Source organism: Carassius auratus, chromosome 24 (assembly GCF_003368295.1).
Source record: "Carassius auratus strain Wakin chromosome 24, ASM336829v1, whole genome shotgun sequence".
Taxonomy (NCBI): Eukaryota; Metazoa; Chordata; class Actinopteri; order Cypriniformes; family Cyprinidae; genus Carassius; species Carassius auratus.
In genome coordinates this window covers 22,597,153-22,616,565 of record NC_039266.1, presented here as the reverse complement: position 1 = coordinate 22,616,565, position 19,413 = coordinate 22,597,153, and the positions used below count along the sequence as shown (strand labels likewise).

General features: G+C 40.1%; 1 protein-coding gene and 1 pseudogene across 1 annotated transcript in view; one reads left to right on the top strand and one right to left on the bottom strand.

Moving 5' to 3' along the window:
* The window catches only part of LOC113042671 (receptor-type tyrosine-protein phosphatase mu-like), a 673,064-nt pseudogene that overhangs the window by 558,227 nt on the left and 95,424 nt on the right, over positions 1-19,413 (bottom strand).
* LOC113042674 (aryl hydrocarbon receptor repressor-like) overlaps positions 637-19,413 on the top strand; it is a 24,760-nt gene continuing 5,983 nt past the window's right edge. Inside the window, exons 1-4 of the mRNA XM_026201686.1 lie at positions 637-815; positions 1,010-1,088; positions 2,209-2,390; positions 18,644-18,735. Coding sequence (XP_026057471.1) covers positions 1,027-1,088; positions 2,209-2,390; positions 18,644-18,735 — 336 coding nt within the window. The 5' untranslated portion in view covers positions 637-815; positions 1,010-1,026. The remainder of the gene's footprint in view (positions 816-1,009; positions 1,089-2,208; positions 2,391-18,643; positions 18,736-19,413) is intronic.

The window sequence follows — 19,413 nt, the reverse complement described above, 5'->3', positions numbered from 1 at the left end:
ATGTGATATTGTCCTGCACCTAAACCTACCCCTTACAGAAAACTAAACACATTTTTACTTTCTTAAAAAATAAGAGCTTTTTTAATATTAAGCTTTTGTACCCATGGGGACCATGATTCTGTGCGTGTGCAAACACAAACACAGGCGCGCGAGTCGTTTATGGATATTTTCAAACGCGTCAAGCTGCCATTCGTCTGTGTTTCTTAAAACCAATTAATGTTCGATTGACAATATTCAAATGTGGAAAAACACGCAGATAACAGTAGCTACACAGTTAGAAAGAAGTTTAATTTACAAGTTAAATATCAAATTAATCACATGCTTTAGTTTTCAAGAATAACAGGTAAAACGTGATTTATCACATTATTATAGCATTTGTGCGCCAAAGATTTCTGCTCACTTTCAGTCGATCAGAGCTTGGTTCTGTCCTTAGGGTAAATCACGAAATATAAACGAGCAGATGATTCTCCGTACTTCAGTCTGATGTTCTTCCTGAAATCCGACGTTTAAATGTTTAGTTTCTTCCGTTAAAATCCATCTGTCCATGAAAGGCATCGTATAAGCTTCTGAAGAGACTGAGAGAGAGAGAGATCCCTCCCCTCAGTGTGTGTGTGTGTGTGTGTGTGTGTGTGTGTGTGTGTGTGTGGCTCAGAATCGCGTGCGAAGAGTCCGGCGTGTCATTCTGTGGAATCCGCCAACTGAAACACACTATATAACAGCAAACACACACACTCACGCACACACACACACACACACACACAAACACAGGCGAGTTTCTGCTGCAGCTCATTCTGCGCTCGATCATCACACAGCAGGTACTTTCATATTGATTTATTGATTATTACAGATGCTTGCTTTGACTGTAAACAGCACCAGAATCGCTTAGGAATGAATCTTTGAATCAATCATTCATTTGGTTCTGTATTTAAACCAGTGTAATCAGTGTGATTAATGATAGATATCAAACTGAATGTAATGAGTTATTGTTAGGAGCCTGTCTGTGTTTCAGAGCATCTGTTGGTGAAGATGATTCCTCCTGGAGACTGTCTGTACGCTGGGAGGAAGAGGAGGAAACCCGTCCAGAAACAGTAAGACTCGTTATCTTATTCACTATCAGCAGGGTTTATCAGAAGCTCTCAATGGAAGGATTGGTTTCCTAAATCAAAACATCCTGAAACACGTCCCTTAACTATATCGACAATAATAATGATAATTCATTTTATGGGTTAAAACAACAACAACAATACTACTACTACTACTACTAATAATACTATTAATCATTTTTCTTTGGAACATTAAATGCTTATGTGACACTCATGATGAATATAAGAGAAAGACTTTGAAATGATTGGAAAAGATATCAATATTGAGACCAGAACGCAGCGAAGAAACCTTGATAAACCTCAGAAGATTAGAATCGCTCTGTGAAGTCAGAACCGTCCGGAGATGAGGCTTGTGTTTTGATTATAGCTTCGTTTGAAGAGTTCAGTAATGACTCGAGTCCTGAACTAAAGCTGGAGCTCGTGAAGCGTCCGATCGCTGTGTGATTGAGAGTCAGACGCACCTGCTGCCGTTTGCTAGAGTCTTCATCTCTGATAAAGTGACCGGTCCCCGGGGTCAAGGGTCAGTCTGGTGTGAGAAATTCATTCATTCATTTAATAATTTGGCTTCGTGAACCGAGTGAAATAATGTGTTCAGTTTGCTGCGAGATGAAGAACATCACTGAATATTTGACTGAATATCACCTTTAAACCTCACCTTCTCAAGCCGGGTAGTTCTAGATCCTTATACACTGGTTATAAATTTCCTAATTTTGTGGCAGAATAAGAATTTATCTCAGGCCCGGTGAATTTTAAAGTCTCAACTTTTTATTAAATGATCATTCTTTATCTGTTATCATTCATAATATGAATCTGTGCTGAGTGAATTTAGTTAGACTGTCACATTAATAATAGATGTTATTTGTGACACTGAACATTATGAGAGATATATTACAGCTCAAAGATGTGTGTTTGTAGTGCTGTCTGTGCTGTCTGTGCTGTGTGAAATGTAAAGAGAACATGTATTTGCTCTGTTCTTCTGAATGTGGTTTAATGCAGAGTAAAGAGTGTTTTCTGTGAATGTGTGCGGTGTGTTGTAGTCCTGCTGCTGTTGATCTCTGAGGCTTGAGCTCAGTTGATTCTGTCTCGTTGTTGTTGTGTCCAGCAGAAAACCAGCGGCAGTGACGGAGAAGTCGAACCCGTCGAAGCGACACCGCGACCGTCTGAACGCTGAGCTGGAGCGACTCGCCGGACTGCTGCCCTTCTCCCCTGAGATCATCTCCAAACTGGACAAACTGTCCGTCCTGCGTCTGAGCGTCAGCTACCTGCGGGTCAAGAGCTTCTTCAGCGGTGAGTGTGTGTGTGTGTGTGTGAGAGAGAGAGAGAGAGAGAGTGTGTGTGTGTGAGAGAGAGAGAGAGAGAGAGAGAGAGAGAGTGTGTGTGTGTGAGAGAGAGAGTGTGTGTGTGTTTGCACTGACCTTTATATCAGACCTCACAGAAAATGTCTTTATGAGTGTTCAGCTCATATTTGACAAAAACAACATGCTTTTATTTTTTACTTGTCTGAGCAGAATTGTGTGATATACTGTTTTACTGCCTTTGCTTTCAAACTGGAATATCAATCAATCAATCAATCAATCACCTTTATTTATATAGCGCTTTAAACAAAATACATTGCGTCAAAGCACTGAACAACATTCATTTGGAAAACAGTGTCTCAATAATGCAAAATGATAGTATAATATGTTGAGTAATTCTCCAGTATTCTGAAATACTAGATCTTTATGTTTTTTTAAGTGCTGAAGTGTTTGATGGAGGTTAGAAATGATCAGGGGATGGATTAATGTGGATCACACATGAACACACACACACACACACACACACTCGTCTGAGTTTGTGTATTTGAGCTCCTGGATGTGTGTGTTGGTCTTTGAGATCGTTTGTGCAGTGCTTACATAGCTGTCAAGACAAGTTTATAGACATATTCTTTTAAATTAAATAAATCATCACTTCAGTTAAACATTAAATCAATAAATGCATGAAATAAAAAACCTTCTTGCTCAACTAAAAAAAAAATGACACTTTATTTATTTATTTTCTTCAGCATGCTCTTTGATATGTACAATATGTATGTATGATATCTTTGATGTGCTCATCTCATGTTGAAGTGTTTCCCATCACCACTAGAGGGTGTGAGAGGTGAGAAATACAGGGAATGCTGGGAAACTTCTGTCAGGAGCCACACAGTGTGTGTGTAATGTTTAATAACTGATGGAGACTTTAGTGTAAGAAATAATGACTGGTTTGGAAAACTCTGAATTATAATTCAGAAATATTGATGTTCAAATAGAAAGGAAAGAAATGGAAGTGATTAGATGTGACATGCAGTATTATATGTGTGGTGATTATTAGTGCTGGTAGGAAACAACAGTAGTGATGAGAGATCATATAGAGACATTGATCAAGAAACAGCGTTGTGTGACTGCAGCTGAAGCTCATTTAACACGCGCTCGATTAGTTATTTATGGAAAACTCTTACATGTATGCATTTAGCAGACCCTGTTATCCAAATTACTCACAATACAGATAACTAGAAACTGAACCACAATCCACTGTTTGAGCTGCAGGACCATTACTGAGAAGAGTTTTAAGATGTGGGTTTTATTAAAAAAATAAATAAATACAAATGTGTATTAATGTATTAAAGTGTGAAAACACTTGCAAGGCCACATACTTTCTCGTTAACTCAAGATCGTTATAAAAATGTCTCAGTTTCAGTTAAAAAGCATCTGGTAATTTTCAGGACCATTTGTTTTGTTTAATTTGAATAAAATCGGTATATATAAATAAATGAGTAATATACAGTGAATACAGTCACGGCAAAAGTTTTGGCAGTGACATAAATTTTGTATTTTGGAAAGATTGCTGCTTCAGTATTTGTAGTTTATTTTTCCACATGTTTCTATGGTGTACGAAAAAACGATACACATATCATAAAGTTTTAAAGGCTTTTATTGACAAAAAATATAATGATGAATATTTACAGTGTTTACCCTTGTTCTTCATAAACTCTGTCATGATGGAGCTGATGGACTGATGGTGATATATTCTTGCCTTATTAGTGTTCACAAACAAATAATGATTTTCTTACTTACTTTTTGTCTTGTTTTCTAATATTAATGTCTAAACATTCTTGAATCAAGATTCATTTACTTGACAAGTAAAATGATTAAGATATTAATAGTTGTTCTTTAAAATAAGCAAAAATATCTGCCAGTGGGGTAAGAAAAATTATCTTAATTCAAAGACTAAACAAGATTATTTTACTTGTCCCTTTGGCAGATATTTGTGCTTGTTTTTAGCAAAATCTAAAACATTTTTTTATCTTTTTTTATAAAGAAAATAAGACAATATCTAAAGTAATTTGACTTGTACGTTAAAATCATCTTGATTCAAGAATTAGTATTTTGTCTTGTTTTTTAGTATAAATATCCAAGTAAGAATATAATTTTTTGCAGTGCAAGTTGTGGGCTTCTGCTTGACCGACCGGTTCTCTGAGGGATTGAGATCGTAATGATCTTTGAGACACTTCTTTATCACTTCAGCTTTGTGACATGGTGCTCCATCATGCTGGGAAATGCACGGATCATAACCAAACTGCTCATGGATCGTTGGAAAAAGTCTCTCATTTGATACCATTCTGTATTCCTGGCAGTGTTTTTGGGCAGAATTATGAGAGAACCACTCCCTTGGTTGAAAAGCAACCTCACACATGGATAGTCTCAGGATGCTTCACTATTGGCACATCACAGGACTCATGGTAGTGTGTGTGTGTGTGTGTGTGTGTGTGCACTTTGGATGGGTTAAATGCAGAGCACTAATTCTGATTATGGGTCACCATGATTGGCTGAATGCAGAATTTCAGTCTGTCCTTAATGTTTTTCTTGGAGAGATGTGGCTTCTTTGCTGCCCTTCTTGACACCAGGCCGTTGTCCAAAGGTCTTGGCCTCACTGTGTGTTCAGATGCTCTCACAACCTGCTGTCATTCCTGTTCTGTAGCTGGGTCAGGGTTAGGTGGCGGTACGCTCAAGAGCTATATTTGGCAGGGGCGGGACTGAGTACCGGTGTGTACCGGCCCACTTAAACACTGCCTGTAGGTAACGATGTTTCTGGGAAAACACTGACTGAACTTATTATGTCTCACAAAACTCAGGGCACATATTTAATATCGTGTTTAAGGCTTCTACAAATGAAATCTGAAAATCTTTAATGCATTCACTTGTGTGTGTGAAAACTTAAACTCGGCATGATCCCAAATCCTTCTCGTCTCATTAAAACTCAAGCCACATACGCTCTCAGTCTGTCTGAGACAGCGTTAGCCAGTCTTTGATGGATCTCAGTCTCTGTCCGTCCATCATCTCACACACAGACTTACAGCATCACATTTGATTTGCTGTAGCTGTGTTCGTCAGGCACTAGTGTTTCGTGAAAGACGCTCTTTGGCCTGAATGTAGAAAGTTTTTCAGGATGAACTCTGACTGAGAGGAAACGGCTTGAGCAAGACGCGTCTAAACGCTCATCCTGCACGAACCAGGAGCTTGAAGAAGGAAGGAGATCGGATCAGCCACAGGAAGCGGAGACGTCACTCGCACGTCAGCGCAGGCCTCTGCTCCGCTTTCATGTGTGTGTTTGAAGAACAAGAAGAGTCTCCAGGATGTGTGTAAAATCTGTGGAGAGAAACCGCGGCACGTCTGTGTCCACGTGATAGCAAAACAAACAAAACACCTCAGATTACCAGGGCAACTCAAAATAACCGTACAGTATCATTATATGACATACATATTATTATTTTCAGAAAACCAAAGAGTTCTGGAAAGTTATTTGTGTTATTTATAGAAGTATATGCTAAGTAGTTTTTAAGTTAAAAAATAATTGCCATACTACACTTTTAATAATAATATTAGATTTTTAATCCATGATTTAATGTTGAGTTTAATTTTTAATTACATGTTTAAATAGTTTTTATTTTTTTCACAGTATTAAATTGTAAGGGGGTGAAAACAATTCATCATTCAGACTCGTAAGCTACAGGGAATGATATAGTCCTATTTCTATTTCAGGTAAAAGGAAGTCAGATTTTATAGCACTTTTCACAATACACAGACATATAACATTGGGCAGTTTAATAGCTGGGCGATGTGCTGCTAAAAATGATCCAATGTTTTAGATCTAGCTATTTTGGATAATGATATTTTGAATAATATGTATTTAAATGTATATTCCTCATATTTACATTAGAATTGTGAATAAGCACAAATTGATTATGATAATACGATAAATTACTGTAGTTTGGTAAGACATTGGACAAACACGCAGTTGTGTCTTTAAAGCACAACCGCAGAGATGACAGTAATCAAATAAGACAATAATAACATATAGCCCTGAGCATCAGCGTGAACTGGGGTTTTATGAGTTAATAATGGGAATAAAACCTTTGCAATGCTGAAGCAACACATCTTTGTATATATTTAGAATATTTTTGTTTATTAAAACTGCTGTTATTAAGTCTGATCTACAGCAAATATGATTAATGTGCTTAAGCACGTACTTAAGCAATAAATGTTTATTTTTATTCCTACTTTAATATGTAGGCTATTTATGCACAGATTAAATTACTGGTTTTGTGTCTGGATCCTCAAACCATCAATCACTGAACAATAGAACTATATAATTTAATGAATATCCCTTTTAGATTTTTAGTGGTTATTATAGTCATTGCTTGGCCTAATAAATAAAAATGTATTAATCACAGTGAAGGTCTCTTTTACTCACCTTCTTATATTGCACAGATTTACAGCTCCAAGCTTATATGGCTACAACGGGTGCTAATAACTGAAACTAATTTCATGATGTACATACACAGCAGGGCTGCACGATAAATTGCATGCAATATTTAATGCACATCTTGTCAGTAAAGCTGGTTCTATAATAAATCTCCATCATTAAATACTCCACAGATCATTTATTATATAATTTTGAGTTTGAGTGGAAACAAAAATACACTGTTTTTCATGTCTGTGTCTTTAAATGCAAATGAGCTTCTGCTCTCCACCCCATTTTCCAGCATAGAGCTGCCTCATTACATCTCATACCTGCTAAAAACATCTGTTTAGGTTCTGATTATCATGTTTCTCTTGCTGAAATCATGCGTTTTAAAACATACACGGTTTTCTGAGTGCTCACATGCAAAGCACTCTGACAGAAAACGGCTGTCACAGCATGTGAGTACTAAATTAAGTTCTCATTCACACACGTTTATGTTAAAAACACATGAGTTATAAAAATGGGGCAGATGTAACCTAATGGTGAGAGAGTCAGACTAGTTATAAGAAGCTCACTGGTTTGAGTCTCGGTGCTGGCAGGAGTTGTAGGTGGAGGGAGTGAATGAACAGTGCTCTCACGACTGAAGAGCCCTTGAGCGAGACACTGAACCCCCCGGTGCTCCCCGGACACTGGATCTATAGCTGCCCACTGCTCACTGCTGCGTGTGTGTGTGTGTGTGTGTTTTTCAAAACAGTCCGTTGTGTCTGTGAAGGTAAACTGCTGGTAAATAAATTGCATGTTTATTTTAGATCTGTGTGGCAGCAGCAATATACAGTAAATAAATCAATAAATAATCCACTATAAATCCACTGCTCTGGGGCTGGGACTCTAAACAGTGTTCTGTAGAGAACAGTAGAATGTTTTGCTCAGACTTTCACCATGGCATTAGAACTGTACACTGCTGTCGCTTGCGAAATCAAAATGACCCGCCGTAGTGGAAACTTAACCTTGACCAAAACAACGTTACTAGATTTATCTTCTTCATGTTTTCTTGGTTGGTAGGTGCACTGGGTACCTGATTATAGCACTTTAAACCTGAAAATGTCAGATTTTTATGATATGTCACCTTTAAACAATGCAAGCCATGCATACAGCACCAGACATAACAGATTTTCTGGTTAGCAAAACAAGTACTTGAATGTAATTCCTTAGCTTATTACCAGCACTGTGGCATCCAACAACAGCACAGCTTAACCCTGACAAAATGTTTATTTTTAGTTATATTAAAAAAGTTTCAATTAAGTTAAGTCAATCTTTTTACCGTGTTTTAACATGGATTTCTACGGAGACAGGCTGTAGATGTCAGGCAAGATAGCAGATAGCAATGGAGGCACATGATATCTGCATTCTGACTGGTCAGATCACCTGTCAATCAAGCTCTTTATGAACAGTCAATTGTGTCTTGTTTGTAAACGAATCCACAGTAAAATGAAGAGAACAAAGGAACGAGTTCTTTCTGACGCAGTCTGGAACTTCATTACAAATAAAGTTCATCCAGTCTTTCCTAATGTTGGTATCAGAAGGAAGGCAATGCAAACACTGTTTTTCCACAGCTTGACACTGAGTCAAAGTCAAGTCATCTTTATTTATATAGCGCTTTAAACAAAATACATTTCGTCAAAGCAACTGAACAACATTCATTAGGAAAACAGTGTGTCAATAATGCAGAATGATAGTTAAAGGCAGTTCATCATTGAATTCAGTGATGTCATCTCTGTTCAGTTAAATAGTGTCTGTGCATTTATTTGCAATCAAGTCAATGATATCGCTGTAGATGAAGTGACCCCAACTAAGCAAGCCAGAGGCGACAGTGGCAAGGAACCGAAACTCCATCGGTGACAGAATGGAGAAAAAAACCTTGGGAGAAACCAGGCTCAGTTGGGGTCAGTTTTCCTCTGACCAGACGAAACCAGTAGTTCAATTCCAGACTGCAGCAAAGTCAGATTGTGCAGAAGAATCATCTGTTTCCTGTGGTCTTGTCCTGGTGCTCCTCTGAGACAAGGTCTTTACAGGGGATCTGTATCTGGGCTCTAGTTGTCCTGGTCTCCGCTGTCTTTCAGGGATGTAGAGGTCCTTTCTAGGTGCTGATCCACCATCTGGTCTGGATACGTACTGGATCCGGGCGACTGCAGTGACCCTCTGATCTGGACACAGACTGGATCTGGTGGCCACGGTGACCTCGGAATAAGAGAGAAACAGACTAATATTAGTGTAGATGCCATTCTTCTAATGATGTAGAAAGTACATCGGGTGTTATGTGAAGTGTTTCCGGTTCCGGTTTACCTAATTAATGCAGCCTAAAAATCCTTTAACGGATTTGGATATTAAAAGCATATTAGTATGTTATGTGTAAGCCAGGTTAAAGAGATGGGTCTTTAATCTAGATTTAAACTGCAAGAGTGTGTCTGCCTCCCGGACAATGTTAGGTAGGTTATTCCAGAGTTTAGGCGCCAAATAGGAAAAGGATCTGCCGCCCGCAGTTGATTTTGATATTCTAGGTATTATCAAATTGCCTGAGTTTTGAGAACGTAGCGGACGTAGAGGAGTATAATGTAAAAGGAGCTCACTCAAATACTGAGGTGCTAAACCATTCAGGGCTTTATAAGTAATAAGCAATATTTTAAAATCTATACGATGTTTGATAGGGAGCCAGTGCAGTGTTGTAGTTTTCCGAGCATCTTTATCATTTGGTTTCTGTGCCTATCCAGAAAACACTACATATGCAAATTGGTGGGTGGGGACTAACAGACAGTAATGTATAATCGGTGGGCGTGGCTAAACAGGCAGTAATGAAAGTAAAGGTGATGTGACAGCCAAATATGGTGACCCATGCTCAGAATTCATGCTCTGAATTTAACCCATCCAAACTACACACACACACACACACACACAGAGAGCAGAAGCAGGTGTTGATCTTCTTCTGTGGAGGCGGTGTTTATCCACACTATAACATCGTAGAGTAGTACATTCCACAAGCTGTCGTTTGGCCAACTGCCTTCAATATAAGCTGTTTTCACACTTACAAAAATAATATTTTCATATTACAGTGACCTCTTATATGATCAAGGGACTTTTGGTCTCTTAGTTTATGACCCCTTAAATAATGAATAGTATGAATATCAATAGTTCTGAATGCAAGAGAAATGAAGAGATCCTGAAGAATACGGAGATCGGCTGCTTGCGTCTCTGCAGTACAGGGAAGTTCAAGCGCCTGTTCAGTGAGTGTTTGCTCATGAAGGTAATGGAGTGGAAGTCTTTGTTGGCCCAACATCATGGTTGGAGCCTGTCAGATGCAATTGTCTTCAGCCGTGGGCAGTCGGCCGTTCAGATTCACAGTCCACTGAAGCACAGAAACTGCAGTGTGAATTCATCATCTCTTCAAATACAGATCATCTCAGTCACACCAAATCAAGTGATATTTGACCACAAACACACTGTCTCCAACCTGCTCTAAACCTGCTGACTGTTTAGTTGGTCATTTACAGGACTCTATCATGTTTTTAGTATTTTAATATGCCAGTAATCGTCGGTTCTGGTTGTATATATGTTTTCACACTCTTGTTGGTCTTCAGAGCTTCACTGTCAACTGAATTATCTTCCTTCTGAAGATCATCCTGCAAATGTCCACGTGACGCTTTGAACTCAATCTCAGGCCCATCACTAGCTTCATGTGAGTGTTAATGAGATCAGTTAATGAGTTAAGAAAGCATCGACCCACAGACACGGAGGAGATTATTAGAAGCATCACAAGCTTCAGTAGTGTCTCTAGAAAAGCTTTAAGTTTGGAGATCTGTTACGATCTGAGCATCCGACACAAAACAATCACATTGATTTTAAAAGTGTTTCTGTATAAATTCAATTAATCATTACAAAGCAATTTTACAGAAAATTATGTTTCTACAATATTTAGTAGTAGCTTATAAGTGGTGACTGTCAGTTTGTGTGCGTTTGACAGGATTTTTCAGAAAAGTTTATACAAGACGTAGTCAGCCAGACGATGAACATTATTAACAGCAGTTATTATATGATGCAGTCACACTTAGAGAGAGAGTGTGTGTGTGTGTGTGTGTATGTGAGAGAGAGAGACAGAGAGAGAGAGTGTGTGTGTGTGTGTGTGTGTATGTGAGAGAGAGAGACAGAGAGAGAGTGTGTGTGTGTGTGTGTGTGTGAGAGAGAGAGAGAAAGAGAGAGAGTGTGTCTTTGCGTGTGATAGAGCTAGGAGAGAGAGAGAGAGTGCGTGTGTGATAGAGAGAGTGTGTGTGTGTGTGTGTGTGTGTGAGAGAGAGAGAGAGAGAGAGAGAGAGAGTGTGTGTGTGTGTGTGTGTGTGAGAGAGAGAGAGAGAGAGAGAGAGAGTGTGTGTGTGTGTGTGTGTGAGAGAGAGAGAGACAGAGAGAGAGAGTGTGTGTGTGTGTGTGTGTGTGTATGTGAGAGAGAGAGACAGAGAGAGAGTGTGTGTGTGTGTGTGTGTGTGAGAGAGAGAGAGAAAGAGAGAGAGTGTGTCTTTGCGTGTGATAGAGCTAGAGAGAGAGAGAGAGAGTGCGTGTGTGATAGAGAGACAGAGTGTGTGTGTGTGTGTGTGTGTGTGTGCATAGTGTTAGGGTTTTACATGTACTTTAGTGGCTAATGAATACAGTGTTTCAGCACTGTGTTGCGTGACTCTGCTGTTTGGCAGCGATCCTAAAGCCTCAGGCCACGTTTGAGGAAGATCATCTGAAGTATTGAACAGACCCTCAGTGTCGTGCTGTGATTGGCTGCTTGTCGTGACGTCACAGGATCTGCTGGTGTGTGAATCTGTCCAACACACACGTCACACACACAGTATATTTCACTGTATCTTTTAAGAAACAAGTCAGTGTTTATCCTTCATCATTCTGTGAGGTTATTCAGTCAGACTGTTTGTGTCTGAATTTACAGCCAAGTTTTGGATTTAAAGTTTCTTTTGGAGGAAGTTTATAGGCGAAGTGGGCGTGTCAATCACACCTGCTGTTCTGATTAGTTGCAGGGCCGATGATGTCACATACAGAGGTTTAATATAACATATTTATTGTGCAGTCCTGCCTCTCGGGTCATTTGCAGTGATTGGAATGCTATGCTTAGTCATTAATGCTCTAGTTAGTGTGATAAACTGCTAAATGCACAAGTGTATTACGGTGTAGCATATCAATTCATGTTCATTTCATTTAATGTTTGTTGAGAATCTTTTCTTTTAAAAATATTGACCCATGACCTTTGATGACTGGCTGATTTTGCTAGATTTAACTAACTTCTGGAGACAAAGTATAGCTATGTAAACACACACACACGGACTCAGGGTATCAGGTTCAGGGTTGTTTGCATTCAGCAGTTGTTTTGATGTATTATTTTCACTTTGCGTGCGGACAGCAAAATTTTCTCTTCTAATGATGCAAGTGTTTGTTTGCATCATATGCCACACACACACACACACACACACACACACACTGAAGAGCTGAACAGCTGCTGCTGGATAGAGGATGTTTCAGATTCTTTTCAAACACTTTTCATGCCGTGACTAAAACAATGTGCACCAGCATGAGTAATTTCCCAAACAGATCTCTGTGCGTGTGTTTGGGATGTGAAAGGAATAGAAAGGGGAGAAATTATTTCCCATGATTCGAGTAGTCATTTTTCTTTATTTTCCAGAAATGCAGCAGGTTTAGGGTTCATGTCTAGTCGGTAGACCTTCAGAGGTGTGTGATGGTGTTTGTGAGTGTAGGACAGTGAAACACTAGCAGCAGCAGCTGAAAAGACTAGGAATATTGGGCTGTTACAGGATCAGCTGGCGCTGGAGCATCTCTCTCTCGCGTGCGAAGCTGTGACGATGTGAATGAGGCTTCAAACGGCTGTGTTTATGTCCTAATGGGGCTGATTGGACTCGCACGAGCCTCGGGCCTGGCGCTGATGTTGTTATGAGCTGCTGGAACTGAAAAGCTCATGCTAACACACTGTAAAATATGGAGCGTGTGACTGTAATACTGCATACACAAACACTCGTCTAATCAACCCAGGACTCCTCTATATGTTCCTCTGTCATCTGAGAAACATCCAACTCCTCCATCACAGCAGAGGAACAAGAACAAATCAACATCAGTGATGCTCCAACAACACATGCAGAAAAACTGTGTTTGAGCAATAGAAAATATCAGCAAAAAACTGTAGTAATCAAAATATTGGATGAGAACAAGGTTTTAACTGAATTTGTCTGAATAATGTCCCCATTGTCCACAGTAGAGCTGTTTTACTGCATTTCAGAACTGATAAATCATTCTTGGTTGTTGTCCTGTTAATTTCTGTATTGTCTAAAGAGGTGTAGAAATGCCTGTGATATTGATTGAATGTGGTTGAAGTCCAGTGAGGCACTATACATTGAGCTGTGAGCAAGAATTAGTGTTGTGCTGTCTCTTTAAGAGCTCTAGCGTGTAGCAGCGCTGGTGGGGGGGATTGCGTGACTGAGGCAGACGAAGAGCTGACCTCAGAGAAATGCTTATGAAAACGATCTGCTCAACGGCACACGAGACCAGCAATGCAGAAATGAGCAGGGGACTTCCTTTCCACACACACACACTATCTCTCTCTCTCTATCCCTCTTTTCACACACACACACACACACACTCTCTCTTGGTTTGAGTGTGTGTGAGTGACAGTGTGTGTGTGTAGTTGTGAGGTTCAGGCTTCAGGTGATGTTTCACTTTGAATCTAGTGATGTGCACAGGTTTGTGTTATGGTTTAGGGGTTAGAGGTGTGTGTGTGTGTGTGTGTGTGTGTGTGTGTGTATGTGACATCATCAGATAAGACTGAATGAACGGAGTAGATCAGATTAAAGATGGGTGCACACCAACAGCACATTTGTTATTACAAATTAAAATATCAATTACATAGATAAAATAACTTTCAAGATTGTTTAGATTAAATAATCCTTCTTTTTAATTATAAGTTTATTTGAGATGTTTTTTTCTGATATGTAGGTCTAGATCTAGATGTTGATGTATTACAGGGTTTGTGGTCTCATTTGTGGTTGATTTACATGACACTGAAGGCAAACGCTCAGCCAAATACTTTACTACTTTAATACTGTTATATGAAGGGTTAGTAAAAGACTAACATGAACATTAGATTCAGAATCTGCTGTGGAGCGAAATAAAACTTTGAATGAGAAATAGATTGTGGTTGACTGTCTTTAAACATGAGGGTGATTTATTTGGGAGCTGAATCTCACAGACTGCACTGAATTAAAGCTCTTTGGGTCCAGAAGCAGGAAAGTATTATGAAGTAAGGGTGTGTTGGGCGAGCGGGTCGTCCGACGCAGGGTTGCGTGCCACGGTTTGTTTTGCGTGGAGGCCACATGTTCCAGCTCATTCCTCAGCCACAGTTTATAAATTCAGTGTATTTAGGAGGTTCTTCTGGAAAGAGCACAACGACATCAATCTGAGGAGTTTAGTGAGACAAAAACCATTTCAGTCATAGTTTGGGAATTTTAGTTAAATCGATAATGAATAACACACATTGATTGTGACAAAGATGAAGGTTAAAGGAAAAAAACAGGCTGTTCCTACGCTGCTGTTTTCACAGCTGCTTCTCATCGCAGTCTGCAAAAGTATAGAGTGTTTCACAACTGACTGAAGACAAACCAGAATCAGAATGAGCATTTATTGCCAAGTCTGTTCACACACAGGGAATTTGTCTTGGTGACAAGCTTCTAGTACACAGAAATACAATATTACAAAATTATGATAATATATATGTTTAAATATATATATTAAGTGGAATATACATTGCATGAGATGATGTATACTGATGCCAATATCTCCTCCTCAGCCCAGAGTCCAGTGTGAAAGGGAGTCGTGTTTACTGGTGTCTGTTCATGGTTTTCAGCTCAGCTTCTGTCTTCAGTGTAAACATCTGATCCTCCAGCTGCGCTGTGGAAGTGAAGGGGGTTTGTGGCTTCTGTTGGACAGGTTTGCTTGTTGATGGGCAGCAGCAGCTCCGCTGGATCCGCCCTTCTGCACGCAACGCCTGGGAACCGGTCCAGGATTGGGGTTTAGCCCGCTGCTCCGGGAATCCTGGACAACTGTGTTCAGACCGTTTGTCAGATGCTCGCCTTCACTTCATTTGATAAAATTTCTTCTCTATATGAGAATGCCCTTCAAATTGAGCTCGAGTGTGTTGCGTTCTGTCTAAAGTGAGACCAGATGACAGATACACTGTTGTTTATGTGAGAATATTCATTCGACTTTGAAATGATGGAGCGATTAATGTCGTTTCAAAAATGCAACGTCAAAGTTTCTTATGTCACTCCCAGTCCATTCTCTACTTTCTCTCTAGTAGAAAGACAAAACAAAGCACCTCACCACAGGATCATAGTCCATCTGTGAACAGAAAACTTCAGAACATCCTGAACATATTTGAGATTAATTCCTGCGTCATAAATCAAAGCACTGCTGATGGGGAAACGGCGGAAAAGCTGTTGTGCTGTTGATGTGCAGAGGACCACGAGGTCAAGTGTTGCGTGCCAAGCCACATTACAACAGCCACAGATTCACCTGCAACACACCGCTGGCCAAAAATCATCCTGTTAGGATTTTAAATACTCCAGAACCTGGGATTAGATCATGATTGCAGCGATTAATATGTTTGTGGCGTGGCATATGATTGAAAACAATCCTTTTAAGCCTATTTGCAGTGTGCATTCTTTCATTTCTAAAACAGCCATGTATAAAGTAAAATCCTGTGACCTTTTTCAGGATTCACCGGGTTCTAATGGTCAATGAGTTGTTCAGGGAATCAGTCCTGACTTGGACTCCACTTTAGGATCTTTGGGATGTACTGGAGTCTAAATTGACTTTACAGAGTTGGTCAAGTCTCCCATTGTCAAACAAGAGATGTATTGTGATGTTGCACAAGGTTTTCAAAACAATGCAACAATGGATTCACACTGTAAAGTGCAAAGCTAAAGTCAGTTCAGCTAAATATTAAATTGTTTGACTTTTTTGTTAGTTCAAGCAGACAGCACTTGTAGATCAGACTTTGAGACCTTGCTGTATTTGACTATCCTGAATTACATTTAAATAGAACAAAAGACCCCATAAAAAAAAGCCTATGCTGGTTATGTTTTGAACTAGCTCAAGCCAGCAGCCATGCTTCAAAACATACATAACCAGTACATACATCTGAGCAAGCAACAGAGAATCAGCAATGACGCAAACTTCTGCTTTCATGCTGGACGCTCGTGTGAATCGAAACACATTTGAGCTGAATTGAAGTGTGAAATTCTCGCGGGCCTCGATCCAGACCTGACGAACCGCTCTGACCGCTGCATGCCGTTTATTTACTCAGAAAACCATAACAAATCCATGGTGTGGTAGTGATAATGGTCTGTGGTGTTTGTGATTAACTAGAGCACACGCCAGCTTCACACGAGTCGAGTCTTAAATGATACTGCTAAAACGTCTTTACTTTTTCACAGATCTTTTATGTTTTGATGCCCAAAGAAATATATAGAAACTGTTGTGTAAACAGATGTTTGTAATTGTCAGATTCTCATATGATCAGGATTCATGCAGCAAATACACAACTGTCACATGAGAGAATGTGTCTTCTCTGGGTGTGTGAAAGCGATCGCAGCGAGGAGCGTCCGAAGGTGTCTCTTGTGTGGTCAGGAGATTTATCCACGAGTTTGTGCAGTGCTGCTTTACTTTTGACAAACAAGTTCTGGTTGTCAGGTTTGTCCAACATTACGTTTGATGACATTAACCATTAAATGAATATCCTGTGAACAGATGAATGGGGGCTGATGATGCAGTAATTAATCTAGCGCGGTGGCTGGAATATCAGCTAATATGCCGGGATCAAGTGATGTGAGTGATCTGTATCAGTATGGCTAATTCATGATGGCTGTTTTAGGTGTTAGGTGACTTTGACCCGCTGGACAGCATCCAAACATATCCATTTCTCTGTTGGCACAACTCAAACATACGCCTGGGTTGTAGGTATTTCAAAACAAATCTGAAAATGTTTTATTATTTTCCCAAACATTAATGGTGGTTAGACAGCTGTTTGGTTTCTTGAGTGCATTGCGTTGCTGTGAGGCTCGGTGATCTGCGAGGACAGATGAGAATAATATGAGACTGTCTCTTTAACTCATAAACTCAAGCTGGAATGTCAAGCTGCTGCCTTATAGATTAGAGACAAAAATAGCCCTTTCCCAAAACTAGTTCAGCATTCCAGAGAGTTTGCATGTGGGATGACTTTATAAAGCCAGATATGAACGAAACTGAAGGAGATTTTAGTCCATTCTTAGCAGAGAGAGAAAACATGGCAATAAACATTAACAAGTGTTCCAAACATTTAGTGCACTTGTGTAAATGTAGTGGTGGATCTAACACACACAAACACATCTGGGTTAATATGATTTGTGTTTCAACACAAGTGTCTTTGTGCACAGATCCGCTGGACGAGAACGAATCAAATCAAATGTTAGCAGGTTAGTGAATGGCAGAAGCTCTGCTTCGTTAGCTTTGTGTCCGAAAGCAGATGTTAGCAGAAATATCCAAACAGGTTTATTCTTTTATTTAATCTTTTCTTGATTAATGTAAACGTTTGTTTTCTACTAGAAATGTGAGAATTATTCATGTGACTATCAGTATAGACATTCTAGACAGAGACAGTTTAAGTTCCCCAAGCAGAGGACGAGAATAGTGTGAATTAATAATGTCAAATGTGAACAACACAGCGATGTCACAATAACAGCAGAAGATGGAGAGAGGAGCTGCGGACACACAATAGCACATATAATGAACCGTTAGGCTCCATAACATCAGGACTTAACCTTCTGAGCATTCAGAGCATTCATGGCCTGCCAGCAGTCATCAATATTTAACAGCTGTTGTTCTTCTGAAAGTCTTTATAGGCTAATGTGGCTTCCTCAGTTTGCACGCAAGGGCTTGGACTCACGCCAGCCGTCTGTCAGAGACGCTGCAGATTGACAGAGGACTGGATCGCGTGACAGCAGCAGCTCGCTCAGCCAGCGCCCCTCTCTCTCTCTCTGTGTGTGTGTGTGTGTGTGTGTGTGTGTGCTTCCTGTGCTGGTTGGTCAGAAGGGTTAGTGGGCGGGGCTGAATTCACTCACAGAGCTGCTGTTCACTTGAGCTCCACCACCAAACCATTCAGCACAGTGAACCCAGACTCAGTCCAAAGAACTAACGACTGAATCAGTTGAGACTCACTGAAGGGTCACAAACACATGTAAAGCATCCAGCCTTAATCGATTAATTGTCAAACTACTGTGAGTTTGGAAGAGGAACTCTTGTTTCACTTTTTTATGATTCATGTGTGTGCTGTTTCAGCTCAAGTCAAATGAAGATCAGTGCGTTTCTCGAGCGGAAAATGACACTTTTGATAAGTTATGGTGTCATATTTGCATTGATTACAGTGATTTCAGTTCATCAACAACATGGAGATGCTTTTATTATGAGAAGCACATGAAAAACACATAAGATAATGGCAGAGATTGAGGATTTTCCAAACAAAATTTTCTTTTCTTTTATGTTACGATTTGAATAATGTTGTTGAAAAAGAGGAAGAGAACAGAGCTGTAGTTCATTGTTCACACAGGAGAAACTTCAGGCCCGTCACTTATAAGAAGTCTAATCTACTGTAAATGAATGAATGAAGTATTTCACTCTATTCTTTCCTGTTTCTGCAGCTGTTCAGGAAAACCCTCGTGAGAAACACCTGAACGGGAAAGAGTGCGACACCACGGCCAGCAGTGCCCCTGAGAGCCAGCTGCTGCTAGAGGTGTGTGTGTGTGTGTGTGTGTGTGTGTGTGTGTGTGTGTGTGAGAGTGTGTGTGTCTGTGTGTGTGTGTGTGTGTGTGTGTGAGAGAGTGTGTGTGTGTGTGTGTGTGTGTGAGAGAGAGTGTGTGTGTGTGTGTGTGTGTGAGAGAGTGTGTGTGTGTGTGTGTGTGTGTGTGTGAGAGAGTGTGTGTGTGTGTGTGTGTGAGAGAGTGTGTGTGTGTGTGTGTGTGAGAGAGTGATGTGTGTGTGTGTGTGTGTGAGAGAGAGAGTGTGTGTGTGTGTGTGTGAGAGAGTGTGTGTGTGTGTGTGTGTGTGTGTGTGTGTGTGTGTGTGTGTGTGTGTGTGTGAGAGAGTGATGTGTGTGTGTGTGTGTGTGAGAGAGTGTGTGTGTGTGTGTGTGTGTGTGTGTGTGTGTGTGTGTGTGAGAGAGTGATGTGTGTGTGTGTGTGTGTGAGAGAGTGTGTGTGTGTGTGTGTGTGTGTGTGTGAGAGAGTGTGTGTGTGTGTGTGTGTGTGTGTGAGTGCACCTGCACTGATGACTACAGTAAGCGTGTCACTGATTCTGTAGAACTAGAGCAGCTGGGTTTAACTAGTAGTTTGATTGACTAGTTCTGAGCTGTTGACACTAACCAGACGCAGCATGGTAACAGCAGACGAGTGAGAGCAGCTCTGAGCTCCAG